Source organism: Cetorhinus maximus, chromosome 11, assembly GCF_964194155.1.
Source record: "Cetorhinus maximus chromosome 11, sCetMax3.hap1.1, whole genome shotgun sequence".
Classification (NCBI taxonomy): Eukaryota; Metazoa; Chordata; class Chondrichthyes; order Lamniformes; family Cetorhinidae; genus Cetorhinus; species Cetorhinus maximus.
In genome coordinates, this window is record NC_135889.1 from 107,244,082 (window position 1) to 107,263,380 (window position 19,299).

General features: G+C 41.4%; 1 protein-coding gene across 2 annotated transcripts in view; it reads right to left on the reverse strand.

The window, feature by feature from the left end:
• Nucleotides 1–19,299, reverse strand: part of neb (nebulin) — a 279,762-nt gene that overhangs the window by 77,970 nt on the left and 182,493 nt on the right. For both annotated transcript variants that reach the window (XM_078552563.1, XM_078552562.1), the window contains 12 exons: nucleotides 19,048–19,155; nucleotides 18,847–18,951; nucleotides 18,641–18,745; nucleotides 18,443–18,541; nucleotides 17,646–17,750; nucleotides 15,006–15,110; nucleotides 11,905–12,009; nucleotides 9,948–10,052; nucleotides 9,748–9,852; nucleotides 5,526–5,630; nucleotides 4,467–4,571; nucleotides 809–913 (listed from right to left, as the gene is read on the reverse strand). In XM_078552563.1, the coding sequence (XP_078408689.1) occupies nucleotides 809–913; nucleotides 4,467–4,571; nucleotides 5,526–5,630; nucleotides 9,748–9,852; nucleotides 9,948–10,052; nucleotides 11,905–12,009; nucleotides 15,006–15,110; nucleotides 17,646–17,750; nucleotides 18,443–18,541; nucleotides 18,641–18,745; nucleotides 18,847–18,951; nucleotides 19,048–19,155 (1,257 nt within the window). The remainder of the gene's footprint in view (nucleotides 1–808; nucleotides 914–4,466; nucleotides 4,572–5,525; nucleotides 5,631–9,747; nucleotides 9,853–9,947; nucleotides 10,053–11,904; nucleotides 12,010–15,005; nucleotides 15,111–17,645; nucleotides 17,751–18,442; nucleotides 18,542–18,640; nucleotides 18,746–18,846; nucleotides 18,952–19,047; nucleotides 19,156–19,299) is intronic.

Below are 19,299 nucleotides of genomic sequence, written 5' to 3' on the forward strand. Positions count from 1 at the left end.
TGAAAAACCAATGGGAGGTACCTGCTGGTTTTTACAGTCAGCTGATCCATAAAGACTAAAGCAAAAAACATCTTAATCACAACTACACTCCAGTGAAGAGCTCAGGCTCCATATCATGAAAGGAAATCTCAAACTGTCGTCAGTCACCAGAATTAACAGTACATTAAATGAATGTTGGTACTCATTCACAGATTTTTTTCAATTTAATGTTGACATTTTCTATTTTGTTTCTCACCGAGAGAATTCAGAACTATTACTTTTTCAAAAAGATGACGGATTTACTTTTCGTATATTTTGGGGACAAAAATTTAGATCAGGAATGTTCAAGTTTTATGTTTTCATGGGCTGTAAGAGCGCCAGAGAACCTTGGGAGCCATATATAAAATATTTAAACCCATGGGGCAGAATCTTACGACAGTGGGATTTTACGTTCCCCGCTGTCGTCAATGGGATTTATAACGGCCCGCCGCATTTTACAGCCCCGTCCCCGCCGAAACGGGGCCATAAAACTCTGCCGATGGTCTCAAATCGAGTTACTGAACTAACAGATCTTGTTGCTCTGATATAGGATTAATCCACCAAACAGGCAACAGTGCTAAGAGCAGCTCTTTCTAATCCTTCAGAGTCACAAAACTCTAAACAGGATACATCAGCAAATAAGAAATGTAATCTAAATAGAACCGAATCGTCTGGGCTTCTAGGGTCAGGTCATGAGGGCTTGAAGGCTGTAGGTGGCCCTAGGGTTACATATTGATTCTCGTGGCATAGACAAATATTGCCTTCTTAGCTCCATCCCAATTACACAAACCTCATCCAAAATTGCAGTCGCCGCCTTAGCATGCTTGATTTGTGGAGCATCTACGGTGTATTTGAAGTTGTTTCTTAATTTTGCAACTGATTCTCGGTACTTGTACTGTAAAAAATAAGTGTTATAGATAAGTAACCTGGGCAGTAAAACTCCCTTAACAGCTAAACAATGGAACAACTGATCTCTTTTATCTCTTTATCACGTTTTGTAAATCAGTAAGTAGTTTATGTCTGTAATCATCGAAGAATGTGTGCTCCTTTTGAGAATGTTAGGTTTCTGGTACTACCCTCAGTTTTGACCACAACAAACAATACTTCATCACATCACAGCTCATTGACTAAACAGATCATAGGCCTGGCCAGTGAAATGGTTCTTATAACTTGGCATGTATACAGGTTTACAATGTTACTCCAAGCTCTCCTGCTCACTCAGTTAGCCGATTTGCTGCAATGTCTGAAGTGAGGCTACACTGCAGGGCAGAATATAAATCAAGAAATGATGGGGACTTGTAAGAAAGGTACTGCAATAATTATGGGCGATTTTAATCTTCAAATCAAATTGGCAAAAGTAACCTGAAGGATGAGCTTATAAAGTGTATTCTGGACAGTTCCTTAGAACAGTACATTCTGAAACCTTGAAATAGGGAGCAGGCGATTTTAGGCCTGGTAATGTGTAATGAGGCAGCATTAATCAATGACCTCATAGTAAAGGATCCTCTAGTTCATAACAAAGATGGAATTTCACATTCAGTTTGAGGGTGAGAAATTTGGTTCCGAAACTAATTTCTTAACTTTAAATAAAATCAATCACAAGGATATAAAGGCAGACTTAGCTATAGTGAAATGGGAAAATAGGCTGAAAGGTAAGAAGGTCAAGAAGCAGTGGTAGATATTTAAGGAGATACTTCATTACTCTCAACAAAGATATATTCCATTGAGAAAAAAAGATACTATGAGAAGGATGCAGCATCCGTGGCTAACCGAGGAAGTTAAGGATGGTATCAACTTGAAAGAAAAGATGTACAATGCTGCAAAGATCAGTGGTAGGCCAGAAAATTTGGAAAATTTTAGAAACCATGATTATCAGGTCAGCCATGATCTCATTGAATGGCGGAGCAGATTTGAAGGACTGGATGGCCTACTTCTGCTCCTATGTCTTATGGTCTTATAACCAGAAAAGGATGGCTAAAAAATAATAAAGATGCAGATATTGGAGTATGAGGGAAAACTAACAAGAAACATAAACAGATAGTAAAATCTTCTACAAGTATAGAAAAAAGGAAGAGAGTAGCTAAAGTAAGCATTGGTCCCTTAGAAAGTGAAACTACGGAATTAATAATGGGAAACAAGGAAATGGCAAAGACTTGGAACAACCATTTTGTATCTGTCTTCACAGTAGAAGACACAGAAAGCATCCCAAGAATATTAGGAATCAATAGGAAAAAGGGAGGAAGGAGCTTAAAACAATCATGATCACTAGAGAAAAAGTACTAGGAAAACTAACAGGACTAAAGGCTGACCCTGGACCTGATGGCCTGCATCCTAGGGTCTTAATGGAAGCTGCTGCAGAGATAGTGGATACTTTGGTTGTAATCTTCCAAAATTCCTTAGATTGTGGAAAGGTCCTAACAGATTGGAAAACCACAAATGTAACACCAATATTCAAGAAAGAAGGGAAACAGGGGCGGGAAACTATAGGCCAGTTAGTTTAACATCTGTCATTGGGAAAATGCTAGATCCATTATTAAGAAGATAGTAGAAAATCATAATACAATCAGACAGAGTCAATGTGGTTTTGTGAAAGGGAAATTGTGTTTGGCCAATTTACTAGACTTCTTTGAGGATGTGACAAGCAGGGCGGAGAAAGGGGAACCAGTAGATGTAGTGTATTTGGATTTGAAAAGCATTCAATAATGTGCCACACAAGAAGTTATTGCACAAGGTAAGAGATCATGGTGTTGGGGGTGATACATTAGCATGGATAGTGGATTGGCAAACTACAGGACACAGAGAATTAGGATAAATGGGTAATTTTCAGGTTGGCAAATTGTAACCAGTGGAGTGCCACAGGGATCAGTGCTTGGGCCTCAACTATTTACGACCTATATCAATGACTTGGTTGAAGGGACTGACTTATTGTAGCCAAATTTTCTGACAATACAAAGATAGATATGAAAGCAAGCTGTGAGGAGGATACAAAAAGTCTGCAAGGGTTAACCAAGTGGGCAAATTGTTGATTGACAAGAGAGTTAAGGGTTGTGGGGGACAGGCAGGAAAGTGGAGTTAAGGCCATAATCAGATCACCCATGATCTTATTTAATGGAGGAACAGGCTCAGTGGGCCAAATTGCCTATTCCTGCTCCTATTTCTTTTGACGTGTAAAATGAGAAAGTCCCAGCTTCAATCCCTTGGTCTGAGTGATATGGTCTCAGCTGGGAGGTTAAATAGTCATACATTCCACTCAATATTATATAGTAAATTCAGATTGAATTACATAGAATGTACAGAATCAAGCCACTTGGTCCAAGTCATTCATTCTCCACAAGAGCTTCCTCCCACCCCTCGTCATCTAACCATATCAGCGTAACCTTCTATTCCTTTCTCCCTCATTTGTTCAAATTGCATTCCCTTTAACCAGCTATGTATGGGTGAGAGAATATTATGGTAAGGACAGGATAAGGCTCAACTGTCAAACCCCCACAGTTGAATAGCCTGCTCTCCAAACAAGGGTGCATGAGCATGGAACTGGAGGGTGATAGCTACCTGTGGGACCAAATACATGATTCAGCACCTTCAGAAAAGAAGAGAAAATGGGATGGAAGGTAACAAAAAGTATTATTAAATTAAACAGAGGCCTAATGATGAATAAGGCTGTGGGGGCATCAGTCTGCAGACTGATGAATACACTTTGGGTAAAATTTTTAGCTCGGTGGGTGGGGGCGTGCGGCGAGCATAAAATGACACTTGATGACGTTGGATGAGCGTCTCAACGTCATTGCGCACTGCACTCGCGCGATATTTCGGTCAGGGGGGTATGTGCCCGAGCCAGCAGTGCGCCCACCGACAATTAAAAGGCCTATTGAGGCCATTAAAAGGTTAATTAAAAGAAATCTTTCACTGCCCGTCCACTTTGCACTGTTTTGGAAACCACATCCACGGGCGGGGAGAGGTTTCCAAAAGCAAATAAAAAATAAAATTAAAAAATTTAATTTTTCATTAATAACGTGTCCCCGCTCACGTGACATTTTTATTTCCTTTATTTTGTTTTATGTCACTCTTCATCTCCCTGAGGCAGCTCCATGCCTCGGGGAGATTGTGAAGTGTGCACTCGCGTGCTCGCTGCGCTCAGCACTGCCCCCCCCACCCCCACGGGCAGTGCTGAGCACGGCCGCTCACATTTCACGCTGGGTGGGCCTTAATTGGCCCACCAGCATGAACTTGCCTTCAGGCCTAGATCTTGGGCAGCGGGCGGCTTCCTGACCGTCCCCGCCCACCCAACGTGGGTGAAATTCTGCCCTTTATGTGTGCCTGTGATTCACAGCACGGAAGCTGAAATGTGTAGCTCTAGATAAAGCTGTCTATTTGATCACAAATTCATCAAGTCACTAACTTGCTCGCATAAACATGTAAGGTTATACAGAAAAGCGGCCTGCCCTCACCTGGCTGTAGAGTTGCTTGTTCTGCCCTGCCAGCATCAAATCAGGAGTATCCCACACATAGCATCCGATTCCTCGCAACCATTCCAGGTCCTCTTTGTATTTAACCTGGTTAAGAAATAATCCTTTTTACTGCAGGTGTCAGATCGTGTGCACAAAATGACACATTGAACAAACATTCACATTTTCCTAAAATGATGAAAAAAAAACTTTCATAGATTTTATTTTGGTACTTCAGATACTGACCACACAGAATACTAGATTGAAAAAGAGAAGGAAAAAATCATCATGGTCCATAAGATTCCTCCCTAAAGCTCTGAAGCTTTCTTTAAAGGCCTAGAAATGTGATGGTAAAGCTGTGTGTCGTGTGTGTGGGTGGTGGGTGTGGGTGGTGTGTGTGGGTGTGGGTAGTGTGTGTGGATGTGTGTAGTGTGGGTGGGTGTGTGTAGTGTGTGTGGGTGGAGTTTGTATATGTGTGGGTGGGTGTGGGTGGTTGTGTGTTGTGTGTGGGTGGTTGTGTGCTGTGTGTGGGTGGTTGTGTGCTGTGTGTGGGTGGGTGGTGTGTATGGGTGGTGTGTGTGGGTGTGCATGCGTGCATACATGCTAGTGTGTGTGTGTGTGTGTGTGTGTGTGTGTGTGCACGTGTGTGTGTAACACCAGGAAGCCAAAAATCCAACAAGAAGAAGGAGGGAGAGAAGTAATGTGGCATGAATTATACATTAAAAATTGTAAAATAAGATTCCTATTTATGACTATTTATAGAAAATAATCATCTTGTCCTATTATTAAGAATCTCTAAAAGACCACTTACAACCTTGTGGGTAAATTAGGTGGAAAGTCAAAACAAGTACTAATTAAATCAGACATCTCATATGTTAACTGATCTGAAAGTTGTATATACTTTCTTGATCAATTTTAGATTTAGATTGTCACTTAAAGCATTATATGTTCATACGTGTAACAATATGTAACAGCCATTACATTACAGCCAATATAAGATTGCAGTAGTTATTATATTCTTCTATGAAACTCAGCAAAAAGACGACAAACTTAAAAACTCACTGTGCTGACAGCATCAGACACAATGCGGTGGTGGATATTCTCAGGTGGATCAGGGATTGATCTCCAATGTCCCAACTGTTGGATGTACTTCTTCCTGTATTTGACCTAGGACCAAAGTGTTAAGAAAATGTCACTAATCAGAAAAGAGAAACTGATAAGAAATAAGCTGCACTGGGATAAAGAAGAGTTTCTAATGCTCCTAACCTGACCTGCTTTCCCATTGTCCATGAATGCCTGATTGTCCTCGAAACAGCGTCATTTGAAGAATTCCACACAATATTTTCAGAACTTATCCCCATGAGTATGTTTAGAACAAATAATACAAAGGCGCAGGATATGGAAAATTACAAAACAACTGCACTCTAACGAACATTGTTTATAGCAATAACCCTGCTTTAATGTTCCCATCAGAAAGACCTGATTTTTTTTTTCAATAAACACTACAGCAGCATCAAACCGGATACAGCGATGAAATTCAAACTGAATGTAAGTGCAAGATACTCTATTCTTACATGACATGTGCATTTGTTGTCTGTTAAGATGCTCCGTCATCTGCATACAAACTGCAACAAGGCAACGGGCATAAGGGGGAAACTGCAACAAGGTAAATAGACACGAGGCAACTACAGCCATGCAACCTGCATGAAGACTACAAGTATGAGATCTTCTCTAACTCCCTTTTGTGAACTGGTTTAAACCTAATCATCTGGAATGTGGTACACTAGGAAACTTTAGAAACAAAATGACAGGAAATTGAAGTAAAACAAGAAACTACACAGGCAACTATTATTGATGAGGACTTGATTGAACCAATAGGTTTGGATCAAGAATGAGGAAGGGTCTCATGATGTGGATGAGCGGGGTACAGAATCAGCCTATTCTAGGATCACAGAATGCGTTCAGAAAAACTGCCAATTTAATTTCACACAGATATTACCTGGCACTAAGGAGCTTTTTGGACTGGTTATCAACGTGGAACCAGTGTGTATTGGGTACAGCACAAATAGTATGAAGCAGTGTACATAGTATTGGTTTTAGAAACAGGTGAAATAACCTTCAATTCAAAATGGCCACTTAATTTTTCCGATGTAGCAAATCATCAAACAGCTTATAGTGAAAACCCTGTAATATAATCTTTTCTGTCAGCCCAAAGGGGGTTCAGCAGTAATTCAAAGGGTATGGCTCATGCTGAACTATTTTCGGGTAATTCGTCCCCTCCCAAGCTCAGAACTCTAAACCACACATTTGTGTGGTGCGCCAATCAAACATTAATTTAATATTCAAAATATAATTAGTGGCCATAATTAGTGGCTGGAACCCATGTGATATACAGCTAATATTAGGAAAATAGCAAGGCAAATAAACTTCCGCATCTTTAAACATGTGCAGATAAATACGGGTAAAAGACCAACAATGCACATGGTTAACAGATGAACAACAACAAACAGCTGAAAGAGAATAAGGTAAGTGTCCGATTGCCAGAGTCTGATTTCTTCCCCTTCTTAAACATTAGCGCTGCAGGAGCCTAACACCAGCCCACTGGAACTATCCCAGGTCACAAAGAGTTATGGAATATATGGCCGCTGACTTGCTTAAGATAGCTCCCATTTCTTTCATCATTCTCAAGTGTACGATGTAAGGCACAGCAACATGGTGTGTTAAGAGTGCCTTAATCCTAGAGTAGACAATTTCTGCAGTTGCTTGCCTTGTATTGATCTTACCAGTACCATATCCAGTAGTGAAATCCAATGCAAAGTATCCTCACCCCTAACCTAAAAGTCTAAAGAACAAAGGATTCTTCAGCCACTTTCTGATATAACTGAAGGTTAGTTTTACTGTTGACACTACAACTGTCCACAGCATTTTTCCTATTGTTTGAGTAGCATTGTCACCGTTATATCAGGGTGACAGTAAAGGGCACCAATTCCTCTTAACGTTGTCTGTGGTTAATTAGTTTGGGGTCACGGGAAGCATACTATGTGCCCAATTGTTCTACCAGGGCTCTTTATGTCAACATCTTATCAATTACATTGTTAAGGTTTGCTAATGTCAATTACACAGTGTAAAGGGAAACAGGTGATGGGTATTTGAACACATATAAATAGGGGATAGCTGGGAAACTAGGTAGAGGTGAGGAGTGTTGACACTGAAGAAAGTCCATAAACTTTCTCAGCAAGGAAAAGCTCTGTGTCTTAATTTTGACTTCACCAACTGGTGTGGATCCAGTTAGCACTTTATAGTGAACCAGTGGAATGCCAGAAGCAATCTTGCACATAGCAAGATAACCCAGATAAATTCCATGGATTGCTAGGATGGCAGCAGCACCTCAAGCAGAAGGTTGGATTGTTAATGGTATTTAATTATATTGTTAGGCTACACAGGTAAAAAGCATTGTTTAATTAAATACTTAGTGCACATATAAATATGGAGGTGTCAGCTGTGGCTCAGTTCATAGCACCCTCGCCTTTGAATCAGAGGGTTGTGGGTTCATGTCCCACTCCCGGAAACCAAGAACTGTGATTGTACTCAAAGAGTTGCAATCTGTGACTGTTGATAACTTGAAAGAGTATAAATATAGGATAGTTGGGACGCTGGGTGTGTGGGTAGAGAACTGTGAGACTGAACAAAGTCAATAAACTCTCTCTATGAAGAAAAGTTCCATGTCTTGGTTTCAACTTTACCAACCAGCTTAGATCCTGTTCACATGGATGTTCCTGCAGTCTGTTTGGAGGGGAGGGGAGCTACCATAATGCCAAATAGTGGGGAGAATAGCAGGGTAAAGTAGTCTAGGTATGAAGAATGAGAATGTGACAAAAGGGTTGCTTTAATTTTGAGCCTTCTGTTTTTATACCAGGTGATTCAATGGTATGGTAGGGGGAAAATTCCTGCTCTATGGTACATAAACAGCTACTATTGGATAAGGACAGGGCCAGAAAAATGACTCCAGGAGCTGTCAAGGAGATTTGTGACTGCTTTTGTGCTGCCTCCAGATAAGCATAGGAATGATAGTAACAGAGGTAGGCCATTCCGCACCTTTAGCCTGTTCCACCATTCAATTAGATTATGGCTGATCTGTATCTTAACTGCATTTACCTACTTTGGTTATATATTGCTTAGTGTCTTTGCCTAACAAAAATCTATCACTCCCAAAATTGAGATTGATAGACTTCTGTCCCATCACAGAAAGCAGGGAGGTGGCAGTACTGAAATAACCCACGCTGCTAAGTGTAAAAGTGTAACAGCATTTTGCAACAACTACTGAAACAGCTAAACTGCTTTTCTATTTGAAAGTTTAAAAATAAAAGCCTAACTGTAAAATGCAAATATCTCTGTTAACAGCAGCTGCAGTAGGCTGTTATCGGGGGATTGTGTCCCTTATTGGCACCGAGGGCATCTGTGTGCAAACTCTTTACATTGTTCTGGCTTCTTTGCATGCAGTCAGATGCAAACACCAGAAAAGCCATGGTGGAAGCTGGTGTGTAGTGTTATTCAAGGGCTATTTGGGAGAAGGGAGAAGAACATCACTCCCAATATGAAGGCTTTGCTCAAGCCTTACAGCGTGCAAGCTGCAAACAACCACAGCGCCTTTGACATAGAAACCAACCCACGGTGCTTTACAGAAGGACAGAAAATAGATTAAATAAATGAAAGGATCGATGCCAAGCCACAGGGGGGAAAGTTAGGAGAAATCGTAGTCAAAAGGTTGAGTTTTTAAAGGCGGAGGCAGAAGTGGAGAGATGGACATGATCAAGGACAAAGTTCCAGAGAGTAGAGTCAAAGGCATGTGCCATCAATGGAAGGCAAAGTGAGGGGGAGATGTGCAAAAGAAAACATTTAAAAATTGATTCCCCTCAATATATTGAAATTCTCTCGTAACTGTCATAAGTCTAAGTTCAGTCCAAATGGCTGTCAAGGTAGAAATGAAAGTTGGCTATAAATGCTGTCTTACAGTCATGACAACAGAATAGAAAATCAGGTAAAGTACTTAATGATGGTCAACTGGTTACCTTCAATGAAATAAAATCTTGCCCTTCAATATGTTGGATGTTGGTTGTAATATGCTAAACATGCTACTGGTTTTGCATCCACAGTGCTCCAGATGGTACACTCCTGTGCCAGGACTATATGGGATGAAGGTGGCCCCATCTATTGGGGAAACCTGCCTTCACTGACCATGGAAAGCACAAAAGAATTCAGCTTCTTAAAAGTAAGCACCACGTACCTCACTGATATCGTCTGTGACTTTGCGATGGTAGGTAATGTTCAGGGCATCCTTCACTGTACAATAGTGACCTTTTGCCTGTTCAAAGGCTTCCTTATACCGTAACTATTAAAAGCAGAGTGTATTCAAAATGCGAAAAGTCACAGATGAATATGAAATTCCTTTTGTACTTAAAAAAAAAATTATAACTCAATACATACATCACTGGCAATTAGGTAAGCTTTCTTATACCCCAACAGCATTGGAGTGTCTGGGATTGGAGTGTATTTACTCTTCATCTTCTCATACTGTTCCTTGTATTTTTTCTAACACAGGAAAGAAAAAGGTACATTAGAATTAAAGATCCTTTGGATGTCTAATAGTTATGAAAGGAATTCTATAAATGTAAGTCTTTTTATCCTATCCTTTCACACAATTCATATACTGCACCCTCGAATCCAAGTGATATTCATCGCACAAGAAACATTAAAATTCAGTGAACTATTTTAATGAAGGTGTATGTTTATTTAATTTTTTTCAATTGGATAATAATCCTGTTAAAATAGCAGCAAAAGAATTTCATACAAACACAGAGGCCTGGATTTTTGCAACCGTGGAGAGCCTCTCAGGCAGAAGAGGCCTGACTCTGGAAGTCCTGCCCCTGAATATGGCACCTAACATTTTCACAGGGGCGGGAATGGGCCTGGGTCAGGATTCGCACATGTTCATTTCACAGAGGCAGCTGCCCATAGAAATCAACAATTGCCTCCACTCGTGTGTGATTTTATTGTGAGAGGTGTATGAAATCTGACGTGCGCCAAATTAGACCTGGTAGGAGCAGGTCTGAATTTTGTGGATTCATTCAGGTAGTCAGTGTATCCTTTTGGAGAGGTAAGGTGCCGCTTTGGATATGGTCATGGGACATCTTTCGGGGACGTCATGTGCCCTTTGTGGAAGGTGAGGTTCCCTTTGGGATTTCAAAAATTAGGCATGAATGTACGTAAAATGTTCACCATCTCATTAGAACCAGGAAGCTCATTGGAACTGTCAAAATTGTCAAGTGAAACTGTCAAGAGGAGCTCTCAAAAACACCAAACTGAACTGTCAAATGGAGTTGTCAAGCCATTTAGAACTCCTGTCCTATAACTCTTTGAAGAAACTGTCTGCAGTGTTAAAAAATGATAGCTTGCTATTTTACTCTATATGTTACCATAAGCCTTAGGGTTACCATTACTGGATTAATGCTACATAACTGTCCGTTATTACAGTAGGGTACTACCATTTCACTGGTTGATTGACAGCCCCAAGTGGGTATGGACTTTTTGAAGTGGGACCATGAATTCCAATGCTTGTTTTTATAAGGGATTAGGCAATTGAATGAAATGTTTGTTTTATAACGGATAATGTAGTTGAAGGAATTAAAATGTAGTAAACGAGGCTTTTTTAATGAATAAGGGTGTTTCTTGTTTTAAAAAAAAGAGCCTGCAATGGGCACTTGGAACCTTATTTTTTTAATCTCAGCATCGATCCTGAGGTCTGCCCATGGTGGATACTGGGTGGGTGGCATGGTGAAAGTCAGGGCAAAGGGTGGTGGATGAATATGGATTGGCATGAGTTCACCAGAAGTTGGCATTGTGACTGGGGAGGGGGGTGGTGGGCAGAGAATCATAGGTTGGCATGGAAGGTAAGGGAGCCATGGGGGGGTGGTGGCATGGATGGTGTATGGGGAGTGTGTGGGGGTGCATGAGGGGTGAGGGCTGAAGAGCTAATTTATGTTTTTCTGGTTTATTCGAATTTTGAATCCGTGCCAATGGAGGCAGGCCTTCCGACCAGCACACCTCCACACCCAGAATACCCCGGGGTCACCTGGCTTGACTCCCAGGGAGACCCTGCACCAAAATGAAAGCCCAGCCTTCTGGGCCACTTTCTCCTGGGTCAGTTTTGCAAAGCTGGGAAATGTCCCGACTCTGGTACCGAACTAGGAGTGAAAATCCAGGCCTAAGTGTTTTTTTTTTTCATTATTTCTTCTGTTTACTATTATTACTTGACTTACTAACGTAAGTAACTTACTTTCTTAAAATGGGGTACATTTTTTAAAAAATGCAGCAACATGTGTCTTTATATTACTTTTCTAACAAGCTTTCCAGATAGCAGTTTACCTGTGTCCTGAACTCTTACCTCGCTGGCAAAATGTTTGACGTGCTTTGCATGATCCAGAGTTGTAGTATGTTGGTGAGGAACGTAATGTGGTCTATCCTTTGTAGCTAACTCGACATACAGGTACTAAAGAAGGAAGAAGAAATTAGGATTAATAAGGAATGTGGGAATCGACAGTACTTGGCAGGTCTCACTATACCAGCACAGCAAAACTGCAGTGTTGATCCATATTGAAAAACACTACAGTTCTTGAATTTTCCCATCATCTTAGTTACTGATGTATCAACTCCTTTGAAATGATAACTAAATTTTTTTAAAAAAATCTATTTCAGGCTGGATCATGGGCTTAAAATAGCCAGTGATATTGAATGTGTGGATTAGCAGAAGCTCTTCAAAGCAGCTTGGTGCCTAATATTTGATTTGTTGGAGCCAACTCTCCCATAGCTAAATTATAAGATTTAAGGAGTAGTACAAAATAAATTTCAAAACTGAGCACTGGTCAAAACCTAAAATACAACAGCTATGGTTGGTAAACAAAAAATCCCAAAGTTGGATGTTTCTGAACAATTGACCACAATCTTGGTCCAGTAGCTAAAATATTTTAGGTCAACTGGCTGTCCACTCCTTGAAATGGTGAAACTTAAAGCCTAAACCAGATGGCTTTACACCTTACCTTCCAAGTTCATCCTTATACTTAGCTTTGAGATAAGTTTAGTAAATGTAGATCCAGAGCCGGAGCTATCAAAGAGGGTTAGTTCTGAGTCTCCCCGATACAGCAAACATGATGTGCTGTGACGTTTTTGATTTCTGTTTGTATCCAAGTAGCACTCAATGCATTCCAAACTGCATAATTATTCTGATGAAGTGTTCTGATGAAGAGTCATATGGACTCGAAACGTTAACTGTGTTTCTCTCTGCAGATGTTGTCAGACCGGCTGAGTTTTCCAGCTGTTTTTATTTTTGTTTCCAGAATCCGCAGTGTTTTGCTTTAATCTTGGATAATTATTTAGTTAATGTTAAAATTATTCATGTCCTTTATTGGGAGCCTGCTCCAAATATCCTCTATATCGTGAGAAATAAAGGCCGGGATTTTCTGATCCCGCCATCATCGCGGGCAGGAAAATTTGGAGAAGGACCAAAAGTCTACCGCCTCTAGTCTTATTTGATGATTGTTAATTTTAATTCTGTGCCCTCATAGTCTGTGCACAGTCCACATCATTTAACCTAATTAAAGCTAAATCATTTATCTTTTGCAACACATAAAATACCTAGATCATGTTCCCTCTCAATTACCGTTCCTCCTCAGAAAATTCAGCTCTGTGAGTTTCTCCTGATGAGTTAGCTTAGCAAGGTAAGCCCTGTAGTCAAATTCTTAATCATACTACTTGCACATCTGAACTTTCTCCAATTGCATTTTAAAATATGGTATCTAACATTGCACACAGTATTTTAAATCTGGCACCAATGGTTACAGCTTTAAGACTAGAATATTCCCCATTAGGACTCAAAAGCAGCATTTGTCAGATAGGAGTGCAAGACTATTGGTTCAGATTTTCCAAAACCTGCTCCTTTTGAGGCTGTCCCTTGATGGGAGCATGGGATTAATAATTTTTCCTGGTTACCTGGCCTTGAGGTGGATTGCAATATTTGATTTGCTTTGCTGGTACGATCTTTACATTAACAGTGAATTTTCAAGAAATGCACCCGGATCCTTTCTCAAGGCATAAATGTCAATACAATTGCTGACTCCTATTTCAAAATGCAATATTCTACATTTGGCCTTTGCCCCATATCCCTCACCTCAGGGATGGACACTCCACCCCCCAGTCAAAGTAGCAGCTCTGCATACTGAAGCAATTCAGAGGAGAACTCACCGCCTTCGCAAGGCAACTAAGAATGAGGAATAATGTGGTGTGGTAAGCACCCCACATCCAGAGGGCAAGTGAAAAATAACTCCACTCAAATCCCTTGAAACTCAATCAGCTGAAATCAGTTGAACTTGCATGTTATTTGAAACTGAAAATTAAACATCTAAGGCAGGATTTTCCTCAAGGCCTTCAGGGCTCTGCCATCAGATGCCCGCGCTGTGGGTGTAGTGTATTCCAAGCAACCGGGGACTTGCCTGCCAGCAGAACAGCTGGCAACAGCCTCGCACGCCTCCTTTGGCAAAGGTCCGCCATTTTAAATGCCAGTAAGGCACTTAAGTGGCCAGCAGCAGGTCTTCCCCAGGGATCAAGTGTCCCGGACTGGGTTGGGGGCATCTAAATTCACTTCCCACCCTCCCCACCCTCCCTGAAAGCTGACAGCCAATTAGAGACCAGCAGCTCCTGATTGCAGGCAGTGCCACCAGTGGGAGCAGTGGTAGCTGCAGGCAATACACCCACCAGAGGCCCACAATCAGTAAGGGGCCCAGGCCACAGTCGTGAAGTAGGGGTCACAGGAGGGGGCAAAGGGAGGGGCCAGAGGCATGGGAAGAGGGTGTCTCTCAACGGGACACCCCCTGCCCAAAGCCGGGTCCCTCAAAGAGGCTGAGTGCCTGACAATGAAGAATGCCTCCAGGGGCCTAGCAAGCAAACACAACAAGGGTTTGCCTTTTGGCTTCCCAGTGTGGCAACTGCCCCGCCGGCTACTGGTTGAATACCAACAGCGGAGGGATTAATTGCCCGCTTAAAGGCATCAATTGGCGTCAAGCAGGAAGATTGGCCATGAGCCTTCCTGCCTCGGACTTAACGGGGCAGAGGTGAGAAGACAATATGGTGCCCACCCGTCACCCTCCCATCCAATTAAATGCACATCCCGCCTCCACACCCGCTTCAGGGCAGGGATGCCACTTAGCTGTGACTTTTTTCCCCGAATTGGCTAATTAGATGTTCTGATCAGATCATCAACTTGAAACATTAACTTGGTTTCTATCTCCACAGATGCTGCCAGACCTGCTGAGAATTTCCAGCTTTTTCTGTTCCTAATTTCAGGTTTCTAGCATCTATAGTATTTTGCGTTAGTGTCATGTAAAATCTAGTTTTTATTTTCCCCTTCAAGGTTTTGAGATGATTGCTAATTTTAAACCATTTTTAAGGAAAGGAGCCATCATCATTTTCATTTAACAACATATCTGATCTTACCTGGCTCTGTATCTTCTGACCATGTTTGGCTCGGTTGAGATCCACAGTGTCAAGCCTTGCTGTATACTTTGTCTTCACTTCATTCCCATGAGCCCGGTATACCAGCTAAAATTGACAAGAAATGAAAGAATGCATCAAATAACTTGTTAAAATATGCCGCTGGTTATGTTTTATCCATGCTCAGGTATATGATTGGCTAGGTGTCTGCTAAGTACCAAAACCCACCATCATGCTCCAAGAGTCTCCAAGCTGAGCTTAATCCTTTCAGAGCTTAATTTTGCTCAATCTAGAGTTTATCAATATCACTGCTGTGACAATTGGACCCTTCAAGACTGAGATTGATAGATTCTTGTTAGGTAACATGATGAAGGGATGTGGAGCTAAGGCAAGTAAATGGAGCTGAGGTATAGATCTACAGGCCAGGATCTAATTAAATGGAGGAGCAGGCTGGTGGGGCTGAATGTCTTCCTACTGTTCCTATGATCCGATAGGCACATCCTCCTCCTCCTTCAGGTACCATGCCCTAAAACGGTATTGGCAACCATGGACTTCCATTGGATTGGTCCATGATAATGCTTGGCAAAGTACTGCAGTGGTTTTCCTGCCTTCTGCAGTATGGCTGACCAGGAAACTCTCCTGCTCTAACCGCCTGCCATCAGGCACATTGGAAGGATTTACAGGCTGATAATCAACCTGTTTGGCCACGCTATGAATGCACCTTCCATAGCCATCAAGTCCTGGAGTGGGACTCACACCCGGAGCTTCTGGCCCAGAGGTAAGAACACCACCATTGCACCACAAGACCTCCTTCATAGGGACATACCCCATTTATTTAAGTTCAAATAGCTCAGGGGCAGGTTGGCAACAGGTAACTTATAGGAATTTCTAATTTTGTGCAAAGTGCTGGAGTTTAACCAGCTAAAACTGTGCAATTTACCAGCATGTGCAAGCTACTCACTGCTTGTCCAGCTAGGATCAGCCTACTGATTAACCCTGAATGAGCAATTCAGGGTTATCTGGAGCCAAGTGGGGAGAATATCAGGCCCAATGACAGGTCTGTGCCTGCAAGGCCAATTAGAGTTAGGTTGTTGCTCATTAAGACTAGCCTGCAGTGCTGTGGGCCTCTTTGATTCAGGTATTTGATTGCTAAATCTGAGACAGAAATTTGACTTGGCTCCAATCTTGCATCAGCAAGTATGTTACGTTAGAGCTAACCCAACCCTGAGATAAGTGCACTTACCTTCCTTCTTCACAAAGAAACTCTTTTGAGTTATCAACAGTCACAGATTGCAACTCTTTCGAGTACAATCACAGTTCTTGGTTTCCAGGAGTGGGACATGAACCCACAACCCTCTGATTCAAAGGTGAGGGTGCTATGAACTGAGCCACAGCTGAGAACAGGCACTAGTTGATCAAAGCTCACAATTAGGGATTAAAGCCAATACCGCAGGGACAGCGCATAGGAGGTCTCACTGGGTAGCCTCTGAGCCAGAAGCTCCAGGTTCAGGTCCCAGTCCAGGACTTGATGGCCAAGGAAGGTGTGTTCATAATGTGGCCAAAATAGGTTGTGTATCAACTTGTAAATCCTTCCAATATGTAACAATGGCAGGTGGTAACATGGAAAGAAATTGGAGCCTCTAAGACTAAAAGGCCATAAGACGTAGGATCAGAAGTAGGCCATTTGGTCCATTGAGTCTGCTTTACCATTCAATGACATCATGGCTGATCTGATAATCCTCAACTCCACTTTCCTGTCATTTCCCCATAATCCTTGATTCCCTTAATGATTAAAAATCTGTCTATTTCAGCCTTGAATATACTTAACGACCCAGCTTCTACAGCCCTCTGCGGTAAAGAATTCCACAGATTGACTACCCTCAGAGAAGAAATTCCTCCTCATCTCTGTTTTAAATCTACCATCATTATCCATAGCTCCAGGCTACAATCTGCATGTAAAAGTGTAGGTTGCCACACCACTCCTTGCGTGGGGTGGGTGGCAGTTGGCTAGACAGCTGTTGTGGATCTGATTGGTGCCAATAGCATAGGGTTCAATCCCCATTGTGGCTGGGGAGGATTCGGGTGCCCAACCTGTTGTGGAGGTCATGACACAGTGGGTTGCACCTGCCTTTGGGCAGAGAACTGAAGCAGATAATGGAGGCCCCTCAAAAACAGTACAACCATCCAAAAAAAATGCAAGTGCATATTTTATCATGGACACGCCCTTTATCATATGGCTTGAGATGTGCCAGCAACCTTGATGTTCTCTGTATCAATGCTAAGTGCAACAATTACAGCAACTGACTAATGTAGGTATTTTTATAGAAACTTTGGTTTAAAAAAAAATGTGCCCATTATAAAGTAGATCACCCTTCTTGGGTTCTAAGAGACAGGTAGGTGTATACTGGAGTCCTCCCTCTTTTCCAAGAATCCACATCAAAGCTTGGTCCCAGACTGAAGGAATATTTACGTTTCATCCCTAGAATTTCAGATGAATGCATGGAATACTGCACCATTCTCCTAGTGTTACATGCCATCTTCATGCATAGTAAAAGCCACCTTCCTATTTGTGATAAGGGTGAAGTTACTAGTGCATTCTTATTCGAATACCATTAAGTGGCACATTTGCGGTTATATACTTACGTTGCTCAAGTGAGCTTTCAGTTCTGTCATCTGTCTATGTTCAGGAGTATCAACAACAGATGTATGCTTGTCAAGTGTTTTCTTGGCGGCTTTGTCATAGCCAGTCTGAAAGAAACACAAAAAGCAAGTCAAAAAACATTTTCAAATCTTTCCTGGATTGAGGGTCACCACGATTTCACAAATATCATTTGTGTATCATCTCAGGAGTTAGCCGTTTACTCCCCCGAAACTAGGACACCAACCTGAAACATTCATTCTACTTCTCCTGTTCTACAGATGTTGCCTGACCTACTGACTCTTTCCAGCAGTTTCTGTTTTTATTTCAGGATGTCAGCATTTATCGTGTGTTTATTTTTGTTTCAATGTAAGGGTCTTAAGGACTGTCAAAATGTAATATGATTATCGTTCTCAATGCAATAGCCAAGCCATAAAGCAGTGTTACTGTTTGCGATGCAGATTCTGCTTCTCTGGATTGACTGAGTTTAACAGGTCTCAGGAACTCCCTGCTACTGGTCGTCATTAATGATCTTAGGCCAAACTTTTTCTACTAAAAACTTCTAGGGCATAATTTTAGGTCACAAAAGCTGGATTGGCTCAAATCTTGGGTCCTTCTTCATTTCACAATCCGCAATTTGATTAGTTGCTATTCAATCAAATAACGATGACCCACCTCTGCTTTTGTACATTAATATTTCAGTCTTTTAAGTTACAGTAGTAACTTATATCACAAAACAATCCATTTTGTTTTCACTTGGTGAGGAGCTATGGTATATCCAGGTTAAAAAAGGAAGGCATACCCAGAATTTGTGGAGGTCACGCACTCGGATCATTTCAGGAGTTTCATACAGGAAGCATCCAATGCCTCTCAGCCATTGAAGATCTTCCTTGTACCTATTCTATATAAGGAATAGTCACAAATTTAGTACTGTGCAGAAAACATTAAGTTAGAATTTAAATAAAGTGCATGAATAAGTAAGAGCATGTTGAATAATTACATCACTAGTGATAACGCCAACATAACGGTGATGGAGCAGCTCAGGAGTGGTGGGAAGAGAAATCTTATGACCTCTGACCCTGAAGTAGTCCGACTTATATGACAGCTAAAGGAAAACAACAAGTCAAATCGTTTAATTCTTTTCAGCAAAGAAAATATGCTTGGTTTAAACATTGAGACAAGTTTGTTTTCAATTTCTAAGCTTACGTCACTGATTGCCTCCTGTGTAGCTTTGACTTGACGAAGTTCTGGAGTGTCATGGGAGGGGTGAATCTTGTCTTTGTGGGTGTCATATTCTAGTCGATACAGTCGCTGTAAGAGAAAATTATTAAATGCATCATATATTCACATTTCCCCCAGTGATCTTTGTTGATCAATGTGATCATGCTAACATTACGCCCACATTACCTGGTTCAAAATATTATCTGCTTTCTTGGCTGCAGTGATGCTGATGGTTTCTGGGATCAGTTTGTAACCCCTTGCTTTCATATGTTCATAGGCTTCTTTATACTTCAGCTAGAAAAGGAAATGAGAAATGCTTTTAGCAATGATCCCCAGCTTAAGGACAAAATCCTACAGTTTTTAAACAAGAGAAAATGCAAAAACATAAATATTTGTGGCAATGGATTTCCTTTGATTCTGTAAGTTTGTATTTGGTGC